The following is a 25,981-nucleotide window of genomic DNA, read 5'->3' as shown; positions in this document are numbered from 1 at the left end:
GGCCTCCCAGACAGCTCTGGAGTGGTGTTCCCAGTGTCCGGATGCAGCAGGCTGTGATGCTCCCTCCTGTGGCTCGGAGCCCTGAGCATGCAGTGAAGGAGGAGATGGGCAAGCAAGGCTGTTAACATGGCTCAGCTGCCCACCACCTCGCATCCTTACCCTGGCCCCCTCCCTCTGTCCCAAGCCAGCTCAAGGAGGGATCTAGGAGTCTGGCCTTTGGGTTGATAGCAGGAGGAAAACACAGGCTTTGGTCAGTCAGATCTGGCTTGAAATCTTGGGCTGCCACTTATTAGCTGTGTGACCATGAGCAAGTTGCTTTGCCTCTCTGAGCCTGTTTCCTCCTCTGTAAAATGAGGGTGATAGGGCCCAGCTTTCCTTCCCTAAAGTGTCTAGGGGGCTTGGGACTGAGGCTTCCCTTACTCTGACCAGCTGCCAGTCATTTCCCCTGGCAGGAGGGGCTCTGTTCTCATCCTCTGTGGGCTGTAACAAGAATTGGAAATGGAAAATCTATGATTCATAATGACATCTGTGTGTGCCCCAGAAGGTGGCAGTGCTGCCTTAGGGTTGGGCTCTGGAAGACCAAGGCCTCCTGCGCCCTCTGCTGGCCACTCTGGGTTCTCCTCCGCCCATGCACAGTAACAAGAACCTACAGGACCAGGGCTGTTGGCATCCAGGAAGCCATGAGAAGGGAGGTGGCCAGCCCAGTACATGCCAAGCACTGGTGCAGGATCCTGCCTCAGGCCAAGGCCCTGTGCCTTGCCCCATCCACCCCTTGTTACCATGGACATCACCACTACCTCCCCAAAACCTCAGTGGGGCCAGCAGGGAAAGTCACTAGAGCCGGGGCCTCCTGATGTCAGGCCAGACCTTGGCCCCCGTCTGCTCGTGTCTGCCAGGACACCTCTCCAGGTGCCACCTTCTGAAGCTGCCCCTTCCGCCCTCCACCAGTAGCACCTTCCCTGCCCTTCCTCCTCTTCTGCCTTTCCCAGGCATCTTGGATGCTCAGGGGCCTCTTGACTCTCCTGCTGGGGACACAACATCCCAGGGCAGCAAGGATTCCAGGATCCATTCCTGCCTTGCCTTGAAATGCAGCCCATGGCTTTGGAGGAGTATATACCACCCTAGCAGCATGCTCTAAAGCTGTCGAGCCCTTCCTGGGGCACACCCTGCCAGGCTGAGCAAGAGTGAGGGGCTCAGAGGAACATGGCCTGGGCCCCAGGGGCTGCTGGGTGACCCCCGGAACAGGGGCTTACGTGCTGGGTCAGTGTCTCCATGATCTTGTAGCGGTCAGGCATGTGGGTCACCATGTCTGTCATGTTGTCCTCAGACGTCCTCACCAGTGCCGGCCCAAAGACCAGGGCCAGGTTCCGGGGTTCCATCTGGGCAGCAGGGAAAGCAGGTCACTGTCAACATCCTGAACTCAGTCCTCCCTCACTCTGGCCGCTAAGGCCTCTGTCCCCAACTACATCCTCACCGGTCCCCAGCTTAGAGGGTGGACACCCCCTTGTATGGGCATGGAGATGCTTGATGAGTAGAGCACAGGCTAGATTTCAGCCCCTTTCATCCCCAGGCCCAGCAGCCATGAGCAGTGCCCAACCTGCACACCTATACAGGGCAGCCCTGAGTGGTCAGTGCCAGCAGTGGGAGACCCTGCAGTAGGAAACATGTTGGAGGTCCCAGGGGTTATTTTAGGCCTGGGAAAAAATCTGATCACTTCCAGGTGCCTGTAATCCCAGCTACTCGGGAGGCTGAGGCAGGAGAATTGCTTGAACCCGGGAGGTGAAGGTTGCAGTGAGCCGAGATCGTGCCAAGGCACTGCAGCCTGAGTGGCAGAGTGAGACTTCGTCTCAAAAAAACAAACAAAAAACACAAAAAATCCTATCACTCCCGTCATTTTCCCCACTGCAGAACCAGAAGGCATAAGGGGTTTGATGAGGAAAATGCAATGCGAGGGACTTGAGCTAAGTCGGAGGATGGCAATGCATCGGATACGGGGAGCCGGGGTTCCCTGCCTCTGGAAAGCCCTCAGAAACTCAGGAGATGGCTCTCTGGGGGAAAGCACTGACCAGCATGTAGGAGAGGGATGGGGATGGAGCAGTCATAGGAGGAGGGCGTGCCTAGAGGGGCCTGAGTTATTGGACCTGCAGGAGCTCAGTGCGTGCTGAGGGCCCCCACACAGTAAGTCCGTGCTTGCCTCCCCCAGACTCCATGCGGGACTCCTACCCACTTTGTTTTTCTCAGAGTGGTCAGCGATGGTCTTGAGATGGCCCACAAGGAATTTGAGCGTTTCATAGTAGTGTCCTGGGAGATCCCGGATCTGAGCAGGAGAGAGGAGGGGCATGGGGACAGGCTGTAAGGGCCTGCCCCTGTACCCCGTCACCACCATGCCCCAAAGATCTCCCACTACCATGCTTCAGGGAGTCTGGAACCTATCCTCTAACCCCCCGTTCTCTTGTGTGGATGGGGAAACTGAGGCCCTGAGTGGAGCAGGGCAAGGCCACAGGGGTCGTGGGCAACACCGGACTCCCTGCCTCCTGGGACAGAGGTGCTCAGGCAGCTGCCCCACCTCGTGCCTGGCAGCACCTCTCTCTCCTTACCAGCTTCCGCAGCGTCCTCATCCGCTCCCGCGCATCCTCAATGCAGTTGGCTCATCCTCAATGTCATTGTATTTGTCTAGAACACAGCAGAGACTCTTTAGAGAGGTAGGGGCAGCACCTTCCCCTGTTCTCCAGGCCGAGGGCCCTGCTGGGAGGGCTGTGTTTTGAACTCCTCCAGTTCGGGGGCTCCAGCGTGGGTGACAGCCTCTTGTGTATGTGAACACACCCACCACAGCTGCACTCACCACAGCTGCACTCACCACAGCTGCACTCACCACAGCTACACTCGGGTGTGCACCTGACCTGGGGTAGCCCAGCTGTGTTCATTTGGGAGGCAATACGACCTGAGGTGCATGCTGATCGCAGAAAAGGGGTCCATGCCCCCGTCTCCAGGACATGGACACCAAGGTTCAGCAGGTCAGAAGAGAAGGGCACCTGGAAAGGAGGAGGGGCTTCAGACAGCCTCGACCAAGGATTCCCCCAACTCCCTTCAGAACAATTCCATGGGGACCTTTAAAAAATGGAACATGATAAGCCTATTCTGAAATTCATCTGGATGAGCTAACGCACAAAGACAGCCAGGAATAGTTTTTAAAGAAAGAGTAATGCGGGAGGATCTGCCCTACCAGGGACTGAAACATCCTGAATGGATGGCACAGCTGAAGCCGGCTGGCACGGCAGAAAAGGCAGAGCAATGTTAAGGCTAGAAAGGGGGGAAGTGGGCCATGTGGATATTTATTATATGATAAAGGCAGCACTTCCAATCGGGGGGAGGGATGGGGGCCTCAACAGATGTCCCCGGGACAAATGGCTACCATCGGGGGCGGGAGGGATCATTTCTAGCTCACAATACACAAATGCAATCACACGGCAGAGCCAATTGTGAAAATTATAAAAGCACTGGGGAAAAAATAAGAAAATATTTTTATAATCCTAAGGCCATCCTAAACATGAGATGCAGAATCCATGAAGAAAAGATGAACAGCTTTGGTCACATTTTAAACAATTGTTTTCGGCCAGGCACGGTGGCTCACGTCTGTCATCCCAGTACTTTGGAAGGCTGAGGCGCATCAGCTGATCACTTGAGGTCAGGAGTTCAAGACCAGCCTGGCCAATGTGGCAAAACCTCATCTTTACTAAAAATATAAAAATTAACAGGGCATGGTGGCAGGTGCCTGTAATCCCAGCTACTTGGGAGTCTGAGACAGGAGAATGGCTTGAACCCGGGAGGCCGAGGTTGCAATGAGCCGAGATCGTACCACTGCACTCCAGCCTGGGTGACAGAGTGAGACTCAGTCTCAAAAAAATAAATAAAATTAAATAAAAATAAAATTAAAAATTGTTAGGCGGGGCGCGGTGGCTCACGCCTGTAATCCCAGCACTCTGGGAGGCCAAGGAGGGTGGATCATCTGAGGTCAGGAATTTGAGACCAGCCTGGCCAACATGGTGAAACCCCGTCTCTACCAAAAGTACAAAAATTAGCTGGGCATGATGGTGGGCACCTGTAATCCAGCTGTTCGGGAGACTGAGGCAGAAGAATCGCTTGAACCCAGGAGGCAGAAGTTGCAGTGAGCCGAGATCGCACCATTGCACTCCAGCCTGGGCGACAAGAGTGAAACTCTGTCTCAAAAAACAAAACAAAACAACAACAACAAAAAATTTGTTTTCAGTTTCTATACTGCAAAGTGAAAAGGCAAATGGCAGGCCAAAGCAAATATTTGCAAAAACTAACAAAGGGTTAATATGTGTAAAACACAAAGAGCTTTTCTCCCACAAATCAACATAAGAAAAAGATAAACAACCCAACAGAAAAATGGGCACATGGTCTGATCAAGCAATTACAGAGAAAATAGAAACAGCCAATATGCTAATGAAAAAAGATTTAATCTCCCTAGTAATGAGGGCAATGAAAATAAAAACAATAATGAGATACCATTTCTCTTATCTGATTAGCAAAAGTTTAAAATATTAATAATATTTAATGCTGTCTGGGTGAGGTGGCTCAAGCATAAAATCCCAGCACTTTGAAAGGCCGAGGAGCGATGATCACTTTAGACCAGGAGTTGAAGACCAGCCTGAGCAACGTAGTGAGACCCTGCCTCTACCAAAAAAAATTTTTTTTTAATTAGATGGGTATGGTGGCACAAACCTGTAGTCCCAGCTACTCAGGAGGCTGAGATGGGAGGATCACTTGAGCCCAGGAGGTTGAGGCTGCAGTGAGCCATGATTGTGCCACTGCATTCCAGTCTGGGCAACAGAGCAAGATCCTGTGTCAAATAATAGTATTTTTATTTTTATTTTATTGTATTATTTATTTATTTATTTATTTTGAGATGGAGTCTTGCTCTGTCACCCAGGCTGAAGTACAGTGGTGCGATCTCGGCTCACTGCAACCTCTGCCTCCTGGGATAAGCAATTCTCCTGTCTCAGCCTCCCTAGCAGCTGGGACTACAGGCACCCGCCACCACACCCAGCTAATTTTTGTATTTTTAGTAGAGACGGGGTTTCACCACAGTCAGGCTGGTCTTGAACTCCTGACCTCAGGTGATCCACCCGCCTCAGCCTTCCAAAGTGCTGGGATCACAGGCATAAGCCACCATGCCTGGCCTTCAAATAACAATAATAGTTGTAATATCCAATGCTGTTGGGGATGTGGAGAGACAGACTCCTACATTGTTAGTGGGAGTCTAAATCAGGGCCTCTTTCTCAGAGTGCAATTGACACTGGTCTCAGAAAGGTTCACCAGGACTTTGACCCAGCAATTCTACATCTAAGAATCCCCTTAGAGAGCACAGATCCAGGCGTGCAAGGACTTATTCAAGGAAAGCCATTGCAACATGTTGTGTGATAGCAAACATTTGAAGACAAGCTAAATATCCATCAATACAGGAGTACTTAAAGAAATTATAGCCTATTCAAACCATGAAATTCTATGTGGCTGATTTAAAAGAAGAATGAGGTAGAGCTCTCTGCACTGACACGAATGAATCTCAGAATTACAACTCTGCTTTTGTTAAAAACAACTCAACCAGCGGTGTGCTGGAGTCCGCTCACACCAGCTCCTGAGAGCGACTGTGTGCCTCTCTTCCCAATTCCATGTTGGTGACATCATGTTGGTGGCTTGAAATAAACCATGGTAGGAGTATTTACACCATGGAAGCTGGAAAACGCTAGGCATTAGGGCTTTTTTCTCCCAGAAACAGATGTTAAACATCTGCCAGCACACCCCTGAACCCACCCAACTCCAAACCCCACGCAGGCACGTGTGTATCTCTGCCATGCATATAAGAGGGCCAGGAGAGAAACACAACAGATTGTGAATAAGCAGTTCAGCAAACGACCAAAGCCCATCGGAGCCCGACGCCTGGGGTGGAATCCTGGCTCTGCCATTTACAACCTGTGTGACCTTGGGCAAGGCATTAAACCTCTCTGAGCCTTGGTTTCCTCATCTATAGAGGGAAGGCAATAGCACCTTCCTCATGGAGTTGCTGTAGGGAGTTGTGCTTGGCACACACTAATGCTCAGAAAGTGTTAGCCACAACCTCCCGTGAAAGGGAGGAGGAGATTCACAGGGTCCTGTGCTGTTTTCTTTATTCACATCTGTACAATCTATGTTTTTTTTTTAATAAGCTTTTGTGTTAAAAAAAAAAAGCCAGCGTGGTGGCTCATGCCTGTAATCCCAGCATTTTGTGGGGCTGGGGCAGGCAGGAGGATTGCTTGAGCCCAAGAGTGCAACACCAGTCTGAGCAACATAGTGAGAAACTCCCCCCATCTCTGAAAAAAACTTTTAAATTAGCTGGGTGTGGTGGTGTTCACCTGCTGTCTCAGCTACTCAGGAGGCTGAGGTGGGAGGATCGCTTGAGCCCAGTAGCTTGAGGCTGCAATGAGCCATGATTGCGCCACTGCACTCCAGCCTGGGCGACAGAGCAAGACTGTCTCCAAAAAAAAAAAAAAAAAAAAAAAAGAGTAAAACCAACAAACCAAATGCAAAAGTAGTGGTCAGGGTGTGGCACAGACTGGTGTCCCCTCCCCACCCCCACTTCCACCTCCTACTCCATCAGTGAAAAGAGGCTTGGGCAGCTTTCGGAAGAAGGACTTGAGCAGGCTGCTGATCACATTGATGTCTTGCCAGCGCTGGGGGAGGAGTCAGATGTCAGGCCACAGGCAGGCCTAGCCCAATGCCCATGCCTCCATGATCATTCTCCCCAGAGCCCAATCAAGCCCACCAGGCCCTCCCTGGGACCCACTTAGACTAAGCTCTCTACTCATCAGGATGGTGGCAGCAGAACTGAGTCCCCAGAGAGGTCCTGTGCCCACACTCACACTTGGCCCCAGCCCCTCCCTGCTCCTGCCAGCACGTGGGCTCCAACACCTCACCATTCACAGAAAGTCCCAGGCACTGTGGGGACACAGTGAGTGGCAGCTGCTGCCTCCACTGGGCACAGTTTAAGCATCCGTGACACAGCAGTCATTCGTGCCAGCTCCTTCCTGTCTCAGGTCCTCTGCATGTGCTGGTTCCCTCAACCAGAACTTTCCTCCCCGCCTCCACACAACTGGCTCCTCATCCCCGCCTAAAAGTCGCTCTTCAAAGAGGCCTTCTCTGACCCTCATAGCTAAAGCAGCCACCTTCACCACTGCCCTGTCACCTGCACCCCAGCCCTGACTTTGTTTCCTTCATGGCGCTTAACCCAATTTGTCATTATTTTCTGCTTTTGTTTCTATGTTCATGCCTGTCTCCCTGCAGGACTGTAAGCTCCAGGAGGAGCCAGGATCTCGTCTGTCTCATTTCCCACTGTGCTCCTATCACCTAGCTAGGACAGTTAACCTGATACTTACATGGCCCTAAATCAGTAGTTCTAACAGAAGGAGGCAATTTTGTCCCCCAAACTCCCACTCCACCCCCAGAGGACATTTGACAATGTCTGGAGCCATTTTGATTTTCCCAACTGGGAGGTGACACTTGCGTCTAGTGGATTGAGGCCAGGGATGATTCCAAATTTCCTCCAGTGCACAGGGCAACCCCACACAACAAATAATTGTTCTTCCCAAAATGTCCACTGAGGTTGAGAAACCCTACTCTAAAATAAATGGTTGTTGAGTACAAGAACTAACGGCCGGGTCGTTGTCCCTTCTGTCCTCCAGGGGGCACCATCACCCCACATTGCAACCAAGCCGGGCACAGCCGCCTCGCTGGGAATGGCTCAGAATAACTCAGGCCCAGAAAGCGACCTAATACCCCCAACAAAGAGACACAGCACAGCAGTACACACACTCATCACAATGGATCCACAGCTTAATGCCAGACAATCTCATAAACAATACACTCCCCACAGGCTCACCAGGGGTTAGATTTATCCCCCACTACACTTACTCCCAGCACGACCCACAACAAATGACACAATGATATCCAAGACAAAACAACACACCCAATATACCTTGTATGCCCCCAGCTGGCCCTGGCTTGGACCAGCTGCCTGCCAGCATGGCCCCCTCATCTCACACACACCCAGTGCAGCTCCTGCCCACCCGACTCCGTTACCTCCTGGCCCTCGGGTGTGAGCTCCTCTCATCTCCCAGCTGCCAAACCCAATGCCCTGGCCAGTGCTTCCTGGCTCCTCCAGAGTGAAGTGTCTGCCCTCACCCCAGTGTCACTGGCGGTCCTCTCCTTCTGTCCCACTCAGCACGTGGTCCCTGCTGTTCTGCGACCCACCCTTGGTCATCCCATGCCCCAGCTGCAGCAGGACCCATGTCACTCTCTAGTCCACGCTCAATCTAGCGCCTGTTTATGCCCTCGCCCCATGCAAGGGACTTTCCATACCCCAAATCCAATGGAGCCACTCCCTGAGATGGCCCCTCCCTTCTACCTCTCCTCACGCTGCCCTACTCCCTGGTTTCTGCCAGGGGAAGATACCACCAGCCCCAGCTCAAACATGTGGCTCTTCCTCGCCCCTCCTTCCTCCCTCTCATGCAGCCAACTCTTAGGGTTGCTCCCATCCTCCCCCTTCCCCCGGGACCACCAAGTCCTCCCGACACTTAGCGCTTCCATAGATCAGTGACTTCTCCCCAGACCCCTGCCCTCTGCATTCGTATCCAATGGACATGAGCAGGAGCATTACTCTTTCTTGAACTTTGTACTCACGATGCCTCCCCAGCTTAAGAACCATCAAAAGCTCCCTACTGTCCATCAGATCAAGGTCGAAGTCTTCAGTGAAGCCATCAAATGCCCTCTCTGTCCCCCTGGGGCCTCACCCTCCCCACCTTCAAGCCCAGGAGGTAGATCCACTCTCTGTCCTAACCCTCAAGCCCTCCCTGGCCCTTGCTGGGGTTTTGGAAAATGCCATCATCTCACACCCCGAAAGGCTTCCTGTCCACCTGCCCCCTCCTATTCATTCCTCCAATACTCAAATCCTCCAGCCACCACCTGCTCCAGCCTGAGCACCCTGTCCTTCCTCATCACAGTGTGGTCCCTGATGAGAGATCATCTTTTTCTCCTGTCCACAATTTCACACACACTTGTCTCAGCTCCTCATTCTCCAAGGACAGGAAGACTTGTGTATTCCATGAGCCTTCACGTGTGTGACTCATGGGACATCACTGCCCATGTTCATGGTTTTCCAAAATATCTTTTTTATCAGAGCCCCTTTGGGCAAATAAAATTGTACGTGAAAACCCAGTACAACAGACAGGGCAAAGCAGGGTTGCTCTAGCAAGGACACGGGGTCCTGACCTGACCCTGGCCTCCCAAGGCCCCTCTGGGGAACCCTAGGACTCTGGGGAAACCCCTTTGAGAATCGCCGGCCCTACTGGAAACACTTAAGTGTGATTGCAGATTCCTTCACAGGCTGGTCTCATCTCACCTGATCAGCCACTTCTCTTTCCATGTTGCAGCCACCCAAATGGCTGGCCATTCTAGAAAACATCATATATTCCCCTTTTTCTAAGCCGGCAGTTTGTAAAACATGATCTGTAGGCAATATCTAGCCACAGCCCTCTTTTGGATGGCCCTTGAGCTAAGTATGGTTTTTATGTTGTTAAAGGATTAGGAAGAGAAGGAGGAGGAAGAGAAGGGGGGAATGCAACAGAGCAAACTACAGCAGAAAATATTTACTCTCTGCCTTCTACAGAGAAAGCTGGTTGACTCCTGGCACACTTTTCGCGTCTACACCATTGCGCAGGCCATTCTGCTACCTGGAATGCCCTCACCTGGCTTTCACCGGCCTTTGGTGAACTCTACTCATCCTAAACACTCGGACAAAACTGCCGTTTGTGAGCCTCTGCCTCAGAGCTCCCCAGGCCATGACTGCATTTACTTGGTCAGCTTCAGCCTGGGGTGATGCCCATCCCCAGGCTGGCCAGCGGGGGCAGTTGCCATCTTGCCCATCTTGGTGTTCTGGACCAATGCCGGGCATGTCATAGGGCACAATGCATGCAACACAATAGACCACAGAACTCTCCAAGCGGAGCACCACCCACACACCATCTCAGCCCCCCTTCCACAGACACCCCAGCTTCACCCACCTCATCCTGCTGGTTGATGTCACCAGGCCCACGGTTGAGCTGCTCCTGTAGGCTGGACACCACTGCATTGTTGCCAAGCACTCAGTAAAAGCCTGTGGACTCCAGACCTCGTGCCTCCACAATGTGACAGCATGCAGCCACGATTAAGGGGACATGCTGGGGACACAGGGGAGGGGTGTTAGGGGGGACAGGGGCCAGAGGAGCTGGGGAGGCCAAGAAGGGGACAATGCAAGGCCCAGAGCTGCTGCCAGGAACCCTTGGGGGGAACAAAAGGCCCTTGCTGCCTCCAGTCTGGGAGCTACAAATGACACCAAAGCCTCGCCATGGTCTGAGAAGGAGCTGGGCTCAGCCTCAGCCCTGCTGCTCCCTCCCTGGGAGGCCCAGGGCAGGCGGGGACCTTCCCTTCTCTGGGCTGTTTTCCCAGCTGTGTTTGTACAATGAGGTGGAGAGCTTGTTCCATGTCCCTTGCTGCTCTGACCCTCTGTGCCTTGGTCTCCCTCTGCCGGGCCTGCTCTGGCGTGTGGCAGAGACCCACCTGGTTCTCCGTGGCTGGCTGGCACTCCTCCAGCCTGACCCCAAATGCCCTTGGGGCGGCCTTCTTATTTTTCTTGATGATGTTGATGCCCCAAGGGGTTTTGGGGGCTGCAGCAGTGTCATCTGAAGTGAGGGAGACAGAGGCAGAGTGAGCTGGAGTATCCAGGAAGGTCGCACACATTCACTGCCACATTCACACATTTGTATGTATGGGGATTCCATCAGAGAAGAAACAAGATGTCCAGGGCTGATGGGACATTGTATGGCAAGAGAGAAGGCCTGAAGGGGAGGATGCTTACCCCAAAGGAGAGGCCCAGAGCAATGCAAGGACTTCTGTGTGGCTCGTGGGCCAAAACTACAAGGCGGAAGCCATAGAACTTTGTATCTTTAGAGACAGGGTCTCTGTCGCTCAGGCTGTAGTGCAGTGGTATGATCATAGCTCAATGCAGCCTCAAATTCCTGGGCTCAAGCAATCTTCCCTCCCCAGCCTCCCGAGTGGCTGGGACTATAAGCTCATACCACCACACCTGGCTAATTAAAAATTTTTTTTTTGCCAGGCACAGTGGCTTATGCTTGTAATCCCAGCACTTTGGGAAGCTGAGGCCGGCAGGACCACATGAGGCCAGGAGTTCGAGACCAGCTGGCCAACATGGCAAAACCCTGTCTCTACTAAACATACAAAAATTAGCTGGGCGTGGGCTTGGTGCGGTGGCTTACGCCTGTAATCCCAGCACTATGGGAGGCCGAGGCGGGCGGATCACAAGGTCAGGAGATCGAGACCATCCTGGCTAACACGGTGAAACCCCGTCTCTGCTAAAAATACAAAAAAATTAGCCAGATGTGGTGTCGGGCACCTGTAGTCCCAGCTACTCAGGAGGCTGAGGCAGGAGAATGGCACGAACCCAGGAGGCGGAGCTTTCAGTGAGCCGAGATCACACCACTGCACTCCAGCCTGGGCAACAGAGCAAGACTCCGTCTCAAAAAAAAAAAAAAATTAGCCGGGCGGGGTGGCGCATGCCTGTAATCCCAGTTACTAGGGGGGCTGAGGCACAAGAATCGCTTTAACCCAAGAGGTGGAGGTTGCGATGAGCTGAGATCATGCCATTGCACTCCAGCCTGAGTGACAGAACAAGACTCTGTCTCTAAATAAATAAAGAATATATAAAAAAAATTTTGTAGGGATAGGACCTTGCTATGTTACCCAGGCTGGTCTCAAACTCCTGGCCTCAAGCAATCCTCCAGCTTCAGCCTCCCAAAATGGTGCTGGGATTATAGGTGTCAGCCACCATGCCTGCTGGCCCAAGGGAACAACTTTCTTTTATTTATTTATTTATTTATTTATTTATTTATTTATTTATTTATTTTTTGAGACAGGGTCTCACTCTGTCACCCAGGCTGGAGTGCAGTGGTGTGATCTCGGCTCACTGCAACCTCCACCTCCCAGGCTCAAGTGATTCTCGTTTCTCAACCTCCCAAGTAGTTGGGATTACAGGCGCACACCACCATGCCTGGGTACTTTTATTGTATTTTTTTTTTTGAGACAGAGTCTTGCTCTGTCACCCAGGCTAGAGTGCAGTGGCGCGATCTTGGCTCAATGCAAGCTCCGCCTCCCAGGTACATGCCATTCTCCTGCCTCAGCCTCCTGAGTAGCTGGGACTACAGGTGCCTGCCACATGCCCAGCTAATTTTTTGTGTTTTTTAGTAGAGATGGGGTTTCACCATGTTAGCCAGGATGGTCTCGATCTCCTGACCTTGTGATCCACCCACCTCGGCCTCCCAAAGTGCTGGGATTACAGGCGTGAGCCACCGCGCCCGGCCTTTTGTATTTTTATTAGAGTTGGGGTTTCGCCATGTTGGTCAGGCTGGTCTTGAACTCCTGACCTCAGGTGATCTGCCTGTCTTGGCCTCCCAAAGTGCTGGGATTACAGGTGTGAGCCACCTTGCCCAGCCAGGTAAGAACTTTCTAATAGCCAAAGGTGAGGGAAATGGGAAAGGTTGCTCTTGGAAAGGGTGGGCCTCTCATCCCTGCAGAGACACCAGCAAAGATTAGAGGACCACCCAGCAGGGATGTCAGGGAGGGGAATCAGGCTCCAGGCCCTTCCACCCCAAGACCCTGAGAGCCCCCAGACCCTCACAGGCATGCACACGCAGACAGACATACCGGTAACCCTGGCACACAGTCAGGCACACACGAGCAGACACAGCCCAATACACACACATGCCCTCCCCTCTCCATGCTCTCTTCCCCAACACACCACCCTGTCTCAGTGGCCACCTTCCTACCCTTGCTCCCTGCGGGCAGGTCCTGAGTCCTGAGGCCACGTGCCGCACTCTGCTTGAGGAACTCAGACTTGAGGCCCCCCCAGGCCGTGAGAGCCTTTGGGGGAGGAATCAGCTTTGGGCCCAGAGCTATGGCTGTGTAGGAAAAAGGGGGAGAGGAGAGGTCTTCACTTGGGGTGGCCAAGCAGGCCACCCACCCTGGCCTCCTGCCCCTCGGGACATCCCCTCCACCCTGAGGCAATGCCTCCATGCCAAACTGCAGCCTGGAGACCCTGGATACCCTGGATACCCCTTCCCCCAGCAGAGGGCAGCCCTGGAGGTGGTCCAGGAAGAAATCCTCTGCCTTCAGCCCCCTACCACCCCCACAGAGGAGACTGCTCCACGAGGGCTACGCCTCACCTCACTTTGCGATAATCATTAAGCTTCTTGCTGATCAGAGCTTGGTTGGCACAGCCAGGGTCCTGAAGCAGGAGAGGAGAGAGCGGATCATGTCAGTGCCCACAGCCAGCCCACCCCTGGGTTCATCCCTAGCCCTGCTTCCCCTCTTGTCCACCTGCCAGGTGGACAGCCCAGACCCTGGAGTGAGAAAGACCAGGCCTGGACTCCCCAGCACCCTCTCACCAGCTGAGGCCTTGGGGAAGCCTCTTAGCCTCTCTGAGCCTCAGTCTCCTCGGTAATAAACATGGGTGACTAAAAGGGAAGGCTCGGGGCTGGGTGCAGAATCATGCAGCAGTCGCCACTTTCCTGGCAGATGCTGAGTAGGCATGGAGGAGGTGCCCCAGGAGGGACTGCTACTGCCATAGTGATGTGACTTGGAACCCCCCTGACTAAGCCTTGTTGGAGACAGCCAAGCCAGGCCCCCAGAGGAGGAGGCCCAAATTCCAGGTGCCTTCCTCCCTGCAGTGGGGAAAGCTGTTCCCGGGAGAGCAGAGCCTGGTCAGCGAGAGGATGTGTCCTCAGCAAGAAGCCATGCACTAGCGCCCCCTCCCATGGCCAGAGCAGGCCCAGGCCCACTGCCCTCTTGGCAGAGACCCCAGGCCCGGGACGCCCACATGACTTTGTGTGGGTGTCTCAAGGCACTTCTGTGCAGGCTCCTGGCCAAAGAAGTAAACAGGGAGGAATCCCTACCTAGGCCCCTGGAGTGTAGCTACGGCTGACCACAATGGGCGCCATTAAAAAAAAATTCTTCGGCTGGGCGCAGTGGCTCACACCTGTAATCCCAGCACTTTGGGAGGCTGAGGTGGGAGGATCATGAGGTCAGGAGATCAAGACCATCCTGGCTAACACAGTGAAACCCCGTCTCTATTAAAAAAAAATTAGCCAGGCATGGTGGCATGTGCCTATAGTCTCAGCTACTCAGGAGGCTAAGGCAGGAGAATCACTTGAACCTGGGAGGCGGAGGTTGCAGTGAGCTGAGATCGCGCCACTGAACTCCAGCCTGGACAGCAGAGCGAGACTCTGTCTCAAAAAAAAAAAAATTCTCCCAAAATCCCTGCCGAGGCCCTTGGCTCCAACCCTGCCCACCTGTGGCCAAAGGCCAAGCCTCTCAGCCTCCTCACAAGGTCAATGTGTTCATCCTCCTGCAGACAGGCCAGCCCAGTGCAGTTCTGGTGTGGGGACACTCATGCCCTAACACACTCCATAGGAGGCCCCTGCCTTCCTCGCCTGCTGAGAAAAGCTGAGACTGGCCTGGAGCTGACCACTCCACATCAGAGCCTGCTCAAGGCGATCCTAACACAGTCACAATAATCCCTGTCATCATTAGGGTCAGGATGGTGACTGCTGGTCCCCGCACCCGAGGACGCCAGGTCCTCCGTGAGCCCTGCCCTTGCACCCTCGTCACCCCGAAACCTAGGGGGACACAATCACGAGGTGCACTCCTGTCAGGCCCCCTTTCTAGCAGAGGGAAGTGAGGCTCAGAGCGGACATCCCAGGTCCACAGCCGATGAGAGGCCACCCCGCCCGCCCTCTGTGGCCGCCGGGCTGGCTGGGCCCTCACGTCGCCCTCAGCCCTGCTGTTCTCTCGGATCGCTCTGATCCAGCCCAGCATGTCATCCCGGTCCTCAGCCTGAAAGAGATATTCACAGAAGTCAGCGGTGGTCAGCCGGAACACGTGCCTCCTCTTGGTCTCGCTGTAGGAGATGTCCACGAGGCAGGAGCCCATGCAGACGGGCGCCGCCTCGTCCTCACCTGTGCCGGCCGCCGCAGCCCCCGCCGCCGCTGGCCCGGGCTCCCACCGCTCCTTGCTCAGCGAGAGCGAGCGCACCAGCAGCGCGGCGTACACCCGCTTCCACTGGCGCAGGCCGCTGCCCGCTTTCTGCAGGGAGACACGGGGTTGGGGGAAACAGGAGTGGTGAGAGGTCAGTTCTGCCCACTGCTCTCACAGTAGCAGACAGAGGACAGCCAGGGGATGGACCCCACGCTGCCTACCAGGAGCCCCCTGCTCCACCTGGCTAGACCTGGGCAGCCTCCTGCCCACAGCCCACCAATGCTTTCTCAGTCCCTCGCCTGCCTAGACACCCCTACCCATCACCCTAAAGCCCGCCAGCAGACCCCAACCCTCTCCCCCTTTAAACACCAGCATCAACACTCACCGAGCAGTGGCAATGCTCAGACACCCAGCATGGCCCTCCGTACATGAAATCCTCAGGAAGCCATTCCCAGCCCACGCCCCTCCCCAGGCTGCCCCTCATCCCAGCAAACCTGCTCAGAAGCTGTCTGCACTCTTAGAGGGTCGTTCTCCCCACTTTCCTGCCACCCACCCAAGACTCCACTTGCCCAGAAGCTCCTCTCAGGGACACCCAGAACCGCCATGTGGCCAAAGCCAATGGCCGCTTCTCCCCAACTTGCCTTAACCCCTTGGCAGCATCTGACACAGCCAGCCCCTCCTTCCCTCTCCAGACCCCATCTCGGCACCTGAGACCCCACGTTCCCGGCTTTCTTCCTAATGCCACTGGCTCCTTCCTAGTCTTCTCTACTTCCCCTCCCCCACCCTCTACACCTGTAGTTAAACAGCCAGGAGACTCGTCCCCATGGGACATTTGTGTGGAGGGAGCTGGAGGGTGTGCTATGGCATCTGAGGGATGCGGCTAAACATTGCGCAATGCACAGGACGGCCTCCCCCAACAAGGAATTATCTGGCTCAAAATGTCAGCAGAGCGGAGGGTAACACACCCCGCCCTAAAGGAGGCGGAGCTCCAGAACTTTGTCCTGACTCTCCCCTCCTCTCCTCTCCCTGCACACCTCCCTCAAGGATGTCACCTGTGCCGTGCCTTTAAACCAGGTCCATCTGCTGATGGCCATTCCCAAGCCCAGCATCTCCCCCAGCCACAGCCCAGCACCCCCACCCTGCTCAGTGTCTTCATTTGCAGGTCCCATGGGCACTTTGCACAATACTTGCCAGGCCATGTGATTTCTTACCATCAAACCTCTTCTCCACTCTCTACCCCCACTTTTCCAGCTCAGTCAACCCATCCAGTTGTCCAGAAACCTGGGAGCTGCCCTTGCCTCCTCCCTTTTCCTCGCCCTTGACATCCCGTCCATCAGGAAGTCACAACGGTTCTGCCTCCAAAACATCCCGTCTCTGTCTTTCCTGCCAGAGGAAAGACATCTTTCCATGCCATCAACGCCTCTTGCTTGGAGGATGCACAGACCTTCCCAGTCTCTACTCTTGCTCCTGCATCCATTCTCCAGCAGCAGCTGCAGTGATCATGTTAGAATGAAAAGGAGATCACATCTCTCCCCTGCTCAGCATCCTGTCAAGAGATCCCATCGCCCTCAGAATCACATCTAAAGTCTCCTGTGGTCTGTCCCTGCCTTTCTCCAAATTCATCTTCACACCTTTCTCACTATGTCAAGCCAGGGGGCCCTTGCAGGTGAGCGAGCCAAGCCTTTCTTTTCTCAGGGACTCGCCGCTTGCTGTTCCTTCTGCCTAAGCCCCCCTCCCTCACTTCTATATGTGGCTGCTTCCTTCTTCCCCTTCAGATCTGAACTCCAGCATCACCAATGTCACCTCCTCAGCGAGGCCTTCTCTGGCCATATTTTTCCCTCAATGCAGCTCCCGCTTCTGATCAGCTTGATCCTTTCCAAGAACTTACTGCAGCCTCAGGCTGTCCTGGGGACAGGGAGCTTGTCCGTCCTCTCATTTCCATATCCCAGGGCCTACAGCAGCATGCAAGCGCTCATCAATATTTGCTGAATAAATGAATTAATGATCCTTGGAGCACCCTGAGGGCAGGAGCTCCATCTCCCATCAGACCAAGAGCTCCTCTCTGCTGGCTGGTGGCTCCACATCCAGCACAGGCCTCAGCTCTCCGAACAAACCAGACAAAGAGATCCCGTGGCTGGCAGATGGGCACAGCCCACATCTGGCCTCCCATCATGTGGATCCTGAGCTGTGAGCCCTGCTCATCACAGAACTGCTGGAGGGGGACAGGGACATTCAGAGTAGGAGACAGCAGAGCCCTCCAGGGAGAATTTTAATGTGACAGTGAGATGGTGACAAGGGCACCTCTCTGAGGCTAAACCAGCGGCATGACCTAGGACAAGTCAACCGCACTCCCAGGCCTCAGTGTCTCTGGCTGGTAAATGAGTGAGGGAGTTGGTCACCAAGGCTGCATGCAGCTCCCATGCTGGGGCTGAGGCTGTGGGGACAAGTCACTGTCCCTTTCCCTCCTCTGCCTGACAGTCCATGTCTCTGAAAGAGGCTGGGGCTGGGAGGGAGCACAGAGAGGGTGCCCACGGCCTGGGTGGACCAAGGGCCTGAGGCTGACTTGAAGACTCTCCTCTAACGCCCAGGCCACGGCACCAAAGGAACAAGTGACATCGGGTTTTGGCCAGCAAGGGAGTGGAGGCCTGGTCCTCCAGAACTGGCCAGTGAGCAGGAAGGGGACAGCTCCTGTCCCTGAACTGGGCTCAGGGCCCCCAGGAGCTGAGGGTCAGGCTCCCCAGCAGGGGGAGCCAGCCACCCTCACAAGGACCCTTCATGTGGCTCACACGTTAGACTGGAAGGGCTGGCCCACTTGCGGCTCTCCTCACACAGTGCACGTGGCTGGTCCCTCCTTGCCTCATGGCTCCCACCCCACGGGTTGCTGCCAACTTGCTGGCTCTTTTTGGTCTCTGTTGGCCTCCCCGGCCCCCCCACTTCTCTCAAGGCTCAGCCAGGTCTCTTGCCTTCTTCCTTCAAGCCCCTGCACAGAGGCATATGTAACTCGTGGGTGCTGACAGACAAAGGCCGTCCCCAGGTGGGCCTCCCTCTAGTAACACGCCCTCAGAGCCTCTGTGCCCAGGACATCTCCACTGGGGTCTGTCCCAGGGCCCTCAGACTCACATAGCCCAAGTGGAGCCACTTGGCTTCCTCTCCCCAAACCTGCTCCTCCAGTGTGCCATGGCCCAGGGAGGGTCCCACCACCCACCACCCTCCCTCAGCCCAAGCCAGGAATCCAGGAACCTTATCGCCTCCTCCTCCTTCCATACCTCCCAGCAGCCGGCAAGCCCTGGCCATCCTTCCCATGGAATCTCTCTCTAAAGTGTCCGCTCCACCCAGCCCCACACCACTGCCTTGGGTCGGGGCCCCCACCCTCACTCACCTGGACAAGGGCAATGGGATTGGCTCCTCCTGTCACAGACATAACCCCAGTCTCCTGCCAGCCCCAGCCCACATTTAAAACCCTGGACAGAGCCGGGCACGGTGGCTCATGCCTGTAATCCAAGCGCTTTGGGAGGCCAAGGCAGGCAGATCACTTGAGGTCAGGAGTTCGAGACCAGCCTGGCCAACATAGTGAAACCCAGTCTCTACTAAAACTACAAAAATTAGTTGGGTGTGGTAGCAGGCGCCTGTAGTCCTAGCTACCCAGGAGGCTGAGGCTCGAGAATTGCTTGAACCTGGGGGGCGGAGGTTGCAGTGAGCTGAGATCGTACCACTGCACTCCAGCCTGGGCAACAGAGTGAAACTCCGTCTCAAAAATAGATAAAATAAAATAAAATAATAAAACCCTGGACAGGCTATTTCTGGGTATGAAGGCCCCACACTCTGGGCAGGCGCCCAATTCCCCAACTCATCTTCCACCTCTCGCCCTGGCTCCCAGCACACCTCTCCCCACCTCTCCCCAGGACCCTCTAAAGAGACATCCTCCCTGTCAGGCCCCTCCACTGTCTCCCAGTTTTGTGGCTTCTCATCCTTTCGTGTCTCAGCCTCTGGATACCTCCCTACCCATGCCCACCTGCCCCTGCACCCGGGCGTCACGGCAGTCTGTGCACTTGGAACCATGATGCCACATGCATTCTCTCTGCTCAACAGGAGCAACAGGAGCCCCAGGAGGGCAGGGCTGCCCTGGCTCCCTCACCACTAACTCCCCAGAACCTCCACAGAGGCTCCCGAGCAGGGAGGCCTTAGTCATTCTCCACGGAGGCGCATCAGTCCCGCCTCGACTTCACCCTCACTTAATCCACAGCAGCCCTTGGGGTAGGATAACATTGTTCCCATCGTACAGATCAGAAAGTGAGGCTCGGGGAAGGTAAGTGGGGTGCCCAAAGCCATGTGCTTGATATGTGGCTGGATACGAACTCGAAGTCTGTCTGCTTCAAAGCTTATGTTCTTTCCAGGGACCCCCAAGACCCCAGAAGGCAGGGCAGAAAATTCAAATAGCAGTAAGTGGGCTGGGCACAGTGGCTCACGCCTGTAATCCCAGCACTTTGGGAGGCCAAGGCAGACAGATCATTTGAGGTCAGGAGTTCGAGACCAGCCTGACCAACATGGTGAAACTCCGTCTCTACTAAAAAAATACAAAAAAAAAATTAATTGGGTTTGGTGGTGAGTGCCTGTAGTCCCATCTACCCAGGAGGCTGAGGCTGGAGAATTGCTTGAACCCAGGAGGTAGAGGTTGTAGTGAGCCGAGATCGTGCCACTGCCCTCCAGCCTGGGCAACAGAGTGAGACTCCATCTCAAAAAAAGAAAACAAATAGCAGTAAGCAGAAGTACAGCAGCTTCAAGTGGCGGGCACTGGGTAAACCCTTTACTTAGATCATCTCATTTAATCCTTAGCAATAGACTTATGAGCTAGGGATTACTGTTAGCTCCATTTACAGACGAGGACACTGAGTCATGACCAGGTGAGTCACCCAGGCTCTCAGAGCAATGGGCGATGTAGTCAAGAGTCAAACCCGGGTTCATCCTAATTGCCGGGAGGGAAGGCAGTGGTCTCTCCTCCCACTTCTCCAGCCCACAGCGCAGCCTGGGGCTAGGATTTGCACCCCATGGATCCAGGGGCTCTGCCCTTCTCCTCTCAGAGTCCTGCTGGTTCCCTCCCAGGCCCTCCCCAAGTACTCCCCAAAGCCCCCTTTGCCTCTCACCTGGATCTCCACGGTGGCTCTAACTGGTCTTCTTGCCTCCAGCGTGGCCCCTCCCTAACTCACTCTCAGGGAGCCAAATCAATATTTTAAAGCTGTAACTCCCTTGGCAAGAGCCCCCAAGAGCTTTTGGTTGCCCTTAGGATGAACACTAAGCCCTTTGCTGGCTTGCCTGCATCTTCTTGGGCCTTAACTCTCCTACAGAAAACACCCCGGCCTTGCTCCTTGTTTTCCATGAGCCCCAGCGGCCATCTTCAGGATGGCCTGTCAAGCCAGGGCCACTGTGGGATGGTTTTGCCAGAATTCCAAGCACGACTCGATCAGATCCATCCCACAGCAAAATCCACCTCTCTTGTTAACTTCTTTTACATAAGTTCTTTAAATCCCCCTGCCAGGAAATTCTTCCTAGCATCTAGCCTCCATCCTTCATGCAACAACCTACACTGGTTCTCTCTGGCTCCAGAGGCTGTCAGGGTAGGCCTAGGAGAGGCTGGAGGGTTCTGCTGGAGCCAGCTTCCCCCTCATTCCTCCACCCATCTTACCTTCCCCTTCTTGGTGAGAATCTGCTTATAATACAACCAGCCTTCTCTCCTGATATTGCTGAAGGTCGCATCTGAGAGGTCAGAGGTTGAGTGTCACTTAGAAGGAGCGTCAGCATCTTCAGAGGTGCCCCAGCTATCCAAGGACTGCAGGGAGACAACAGAGGACAATTTAGGGTGGCTCCCACAATGCCAGCATCTCAGGAACCCCATGGACCACTTATGGCTGCACAGTCCTGATATATGTCTGTGCTACACCCCGATGTGCCGTGCGACCTCATGGGCATTGCTTGTCCTCTCTGGACCACTTGTGTTGAGGTCATGAGACATACGTAAAGGAGAAGCCAGAAAGGAGGAAAGGCTATGACCTGTCAGCAGACCACACGCCTCACCACGCTAGAGGAGCCAATTCGGAGCCTCCCGTAACTTTATAGACTTAGAAGAATTAAGGAAATGGAGGAAGTGATCGTGTCAACGAGGAGTTAAATAAACAGGGGAAGTGGGAACATCAACAAAGGCTGAGTGAATGGAGCAGGTAGTCATGTCCACGAGGCATTAAACAGAGGAAGTGACAGTGTCAACAGGACTCCAGCCAGAGGGCGCAAGTCAAGGGAGAGTGAAGTAAGCAGAAGAAGTGATAAGAAATAAGCTAGGTGCCAATATCACCGGGGTGTTCAACCAACCAATGAGACAGAGCGCTTGACATCAAGATGGCTTTTCCAGTCCATCTAGAATCAAAAACAGCCAGGGAAAGGTGGGGCGGGCACGGTGGCTCATGCCTGTAATCCCAGCACTTTGGAAGGCTGAGACAGGCAGATCACTTGAGGTCAGGAGTTCAAGATCAGCCTGGCCAACATGGTGAAACCCCATCTCTACTAAAAACACAAAAATTAGTCAGGTGTGGTGGTGCATGCCTATAATCCCAGCTACTCGGGAGGCTGAGGCACGAGAATTCGTTGAACCCAGGAGATGGAGGTTGCAGTGAGCTGAGATCGTGCCACTGCACTCCAGCCTGGGCAATAGAGTGAGACTCCATCTCAAAAAAAAAAAAGAAAAATTGTGCATGAAAAATATATATGTGATTTTAAAAACAACAATATGTCCAGGTGTGGTGGCTTATGCCTGTAATCCCAGCATTTTGGGGGGCCGAAGCAAGAAGATCACTTGAAGCCAGGTGTGGTTGCTCACGCCTGTAATCCCAGCACTTTGGGAGGCCGAGGTGGGTGGATCACCTGAGGTCAGGAGTTCAAGACCAGTCTGGCCAACATGGTGAAACCCAGTCTCTATTAAAAATACAAAAATTACCCAGGTGTGGTGGCACACGCCTGTAATCCCAGCTGCTCGGGAGGCTGAGGCAGGACAATAGCTTGAACCCAGGAGGTGGACGTTGCAGTGAGCCAAGATCATGCCACTGCACTCCAGACTGGGCAATAGAGTGAGACTCTGTCTCAAAACAAACAAACAACCAGGGCTATCACAGGCCTGATCCTGCCTCCCCAGGTCCTGAGGCTGGGAACTCCACCTGTCCACCAATCTCAACCCTGTGTCCAGGCCACACCTTTCCAGTGTCCACCCCGACCCCATCCCATGAAGACAAGACGCGTTGCAAATACTGACTCAGGGTAGTGAAGGAAACAAATGAAGCCCCAAATATAAGCTTGGGGAGCTTCTATTCTAGCTGGGGAGCCAGGCAGGGAGGAAGGGAAACACCAATTGTGCATGAGGCGTGCTGAGGAGGAAAACAGAGTAGCGAAGGGAGGCATGAAATGTCAGGAGTGGAGACTGGAATTTCAGGGAAGACCTAAAAAGCTGCGAAGACAGTGGAGAAGTGAGTCGTGTGGCTATGGGGGATGGGGCTGGAAAGAGGCAATCCAGACAGGGGCCCCTGGGTGGGGCTGCATGGTGTCATTCAGGGATGTCGGGTCCCACAGCAGAGGGCCGGTCCCGCGGTGGACACAAGGGTGAGGGGTGCAGGGAGGAGGGGGAAGGCAGGAGCTGGAGCAGGAACCCCCATGCCGAGGCTGTGGCCCCACCTCCCTGACACCCTCTCTCCCCACACCCTCACTCCTGCGCACGCACACACACTTGCATCTCACCCCGTCTGTGAAGAAGCTCCGGAGCAACGGCAGGCTGGGTATGCGGTTTGGCAGGTGCCTGGGAAGCAAGGGTCGAGGGTGAGGGATGTGGGCAGCAAAGCTGGGACCTCACTGTCTCGTCACCCACCAAACCCCAAGCCCAGAAGCCTTCCAGCGGGGGAGGCACACTGTCCCATGCATAGAGGACCCCCAGGGCCAAAAGCCCTGCCCCAGAGCAGCTGGCCAGGGTGGCTGTGGCCACCCCACCCCATGTCCAGACAGGGCCTCACCGCAGAACCTGGCCCTCGTCGCGGAAGGTGTTGAGTCCATCATCGCAGGACTTGGAGCGCTCCGTGGTGATGGCCAACAGGTAGGAGGAGCGGCGGCCAGCCTTGATGCTGCCTGCAAAGCCGCCCGCATCGGGCCTCAGGGTCAGCGGGGCAGCAGGTCAGGGGCTTCCCAGAGCCCTCCCTTCTAGGCAGGGGCAGGAGGTGACTCTCCCAAGGTGCCCCAGGAGAAGCGGAAACCAGAGGAAGAGGCCAGACATCAAGCAGCGGACCCAACAGAGACCCCTGGGACTGGGCAGCGAGGGAAAGGGTGGGGCTGGGGGTGTGGGGAGCGCTCACTGCAGTCCCGCGAGTAATGCCGTCCGAGGGTGAAGGTGAAGGTCTGGGAAGATGGGCTGGTGCCCAGGACAGCGGCTGAGTTCATGGCACTGGAGACCACAGCAAAGGCAGGGACATGCTTGGCTTGGAGGTCAGTGCTGGGGCTGGTGGGCTCTCTATGCATGTGGAAGGAGAAAGGTGTGAAGGTGGCAGACAGCGGAACCTGCTTGCCTCCACCCTAGCCTTGCCAGCCCCCGTGCCACTCGCCTCCAGGCTCAGACACATCCCAAAGGGTCCTGCTGGCAACATGCCCACTGTCAAGCGTGACTGGCCCACTGTCCAGACTGTGGCCATGGAATCCTTACCCTCAGGAGTGGGGCTGAGCCACCCTCCTTAGACCGGGCTCCTGAGGACAGAGCCAATATTCCCCCATCAGACTGGGAGCCTCCTGAGGGCAGGGACGGTGTCTCCCCCATCAGACTGAGGGCACTCAGAGAGAATGAATTATGTCTCCCCTCTCAGACCAAGAGCCTCCTGAGGGCAGGGACAGCGTCTTCCCCATCAGACTGAGAGCTTCCTAAGGGCAAAAGCTCCCCCATCAGCTGGGGCTCCTCAAGGGCAGAGATGACATCTTCCCCTCAAACAGAGTGTGCTCTGGAAGAAGAGACTGCCTCTCCCGGCCACAGCCTAGAGCCTTTCATCAGGGGTCAGTTGTGTGGATGGGGCCCTTGAGACAATCCAGTGAGATCTGGAAGTGAAGAAAAAGATTATAATCTGGGATAAATATAAAAAATTACAATAAAAATTTTATTGCAAATTTACAAATTATGGTTGTTTATATGTACATGGTAAAGGGCAATGTTATGATTTGTGAATACAATATGAAATAACTAAGATAATTAAGAAATAACTGATATAATTATCATTCATTGTTTCAAATTTTTATCTTTTATTGTGACATTTAACATTTACTCTTAGCTCTTTAAAATGACCAATGTACTATTTTAAATGAACCAATAGAAACCAATTTATGTAAACAATTGAAAATCTGGGAAATCAATTATGAATTACTGTAATAATTTAATAATTAAAAGTTAATAATGTAGTTAATTAAGTTTGATTTTTTCAAACTTTTTTTATCATTTCATTGTAATGTTTAATACAAATGCCTACATATATATGCATTGGTCTGTGTATTTATACATCTTTCTGTGGGTATAAATTTTTGTCCCTATAGCTATGTAGTTGCTGATGTCAACAAATGTTAATAAAACTCTGGAAGAATCAGTGCAAACAATTAGGAATGTTTATCTCTTGAAAGTATATACTTAAAAATATAATAATATGTAGAATGTTAATAATTACTAAAATTTAAATATTAATGATAAAATTCATAATAAATATAAGTAACAAAATATGACAGCCTAGAAGACTCCAGAGTCCTGCGAAGATAAACGTGACTTTTCCAGCTGAGGAGAAAGGAAACCTCTCCCGGCACCTGCTCCTGGGACCTGTCCTGTCCTCAGTGGGTCCCGGGCGCCCCCTGGTTGCCCCGCGCGCCCCTGCAGGGAGGTTTGTGTCTGGGCTCACACTGACCTCCCCTCACTGTGTCTGTGGTACAGTAATACACGGCCGTGTCCTTGGTTTTCAGGCTGTTCATTTGCAGATACAGCGTGTTTTTTGAATCATCTCTTGAGATGGTGAATCTGCCTTTCACAGGTGCAGCGTAGTCTGTTGTCCCACCATTAGCTTTGCTTTTAATATGGCCAACCCACTCCAGCCCCTTCCCTGGAGCCTGGCGGACCCAGCTCATCCAGGTGTTACTGAAAGTGAATCCAGAGGCTGCACAGGAGAGTCTAAGGGACCCCCCAGGCTGTACCAAGGCCTCCAGAAGACTCCACCAGCTGCACCTCACACTGGACACCTGCAAACACAGAGACACTAAGGTCAGAAACTGCCACACATATCCACTGTTTCTCTCACTCATGTCCACTCACACTCAATCTCTCTAGCTCTCCATAAATCACCTTTAAAAATAGCAGCAAGGAAAACACAGCTCAGCACAAACTCCATGGTGATTCCTGTGTGTTCAGTCCTTATCACTGAATGAAAATACTTGGGAATCCCAAGGCTGGGGCTCCTCTCCCAGAGCTGCAGGGTCAGGACTGGGCTGGTTTTCATCAGGAGAGGGAGGGCCCTATTTGCTTGTCATCTACTATATAGCAAGCTCTGGGGTGGGACGCCTGAGCAGAGGGCAGTGCCCAGATAAGGTAATGATGCCCTGCAAGAATCTGATGACAATGATGGTGTTTGGAAAACTTGCTGTCTTATTAGGAAATTGTGCTGTGATAAACACTTTGCACTAATCACTCTCTTACATTTTTACATATTTGTGTAAATCATATTTTTAGGGGTCAATGGTTTCTCTATTTACAGATGGCGAAGTAAACCCATACGTGGAGGGGCTTTGTATGTATCTAAGAGCT

The 25,981-nt window shown here is 53.7% G+C and overlaps 1 protein-coding gene and 1 pseudogene across 1 annotated transcript in view; both read right to left on the bottom strand.

The window, feature by feature from the left end:
- LOC117978492 (rho GTPase-activating protein 23-like) overlaps nucleotides 1–23,679 on the bottom strand; it is a 30,057-nt gene extending 6,378 nt beyond the window's left edge. The window contains 13 exon segments of the mRNA XM_063598083.1: nucleotides 1,254–1,379; nucleotides 2,228–2,317; nucleotides 2,598–2,647; nucleotides 2,873–3,032; nucleotides 6,651–6,731; nucleotides 10,651–10,772; nucleotides 12,933–13,044; nucleotides 13,334–13,390; nucleotides 14,668–15,246; nucleotides 20,819–20,962; nucleotides 22,912–22,969; nucleotides 23,181–23,292; nucleotides 23,517–23,679. Of these exon segments, the coding sequence (XP_063454153.1) occupies nucleotides 1,254–1,379; nucleotides 2,228–2,317; nucleotides 2,598–2,647; nucleotides 2,873–3,032; nucleotides 6,651–6,731; nucleotides 10,651–10,772; nucleotides 12,933–13,044; nucleotides 13,334–13,390; nucleotides 14,668–15,246; nucleotides 20,819–20,962; nucleotides 22,912–22,969; nucleotides 23,181–23,292; nucleotides 23,517–23,679 (1,854 nt within the window).
- A 1,338-nt stretch (nucleotides 23,680–25,017) lies between these two features.
- LOC134729378 (immunoglobulin heavy variable 3-15-like) lies at nucleotides 25,018–25,598 on the bottom strand (annotated as a pseudogene).
- Between the last annotated feature and the right edge of the window lie 383 nt (nucleotides 25,599–25,981).

Source organism: Pan paniscus, chromosome 18, assembly GCF_029289425.2.
Source record: "Pan paniscus chromosome 18, NHGRI_mPanPan1-v2.0_pri, whole genome shotgun sequence".
NCBI lineage: Eukaryota > Metazoa > Chordata > Mammalia > Primates > Hominidae > Pan > Pan paniscus.
This window is presented reverse-complemented; position numbering and strand designations above follow the sequence as displayed.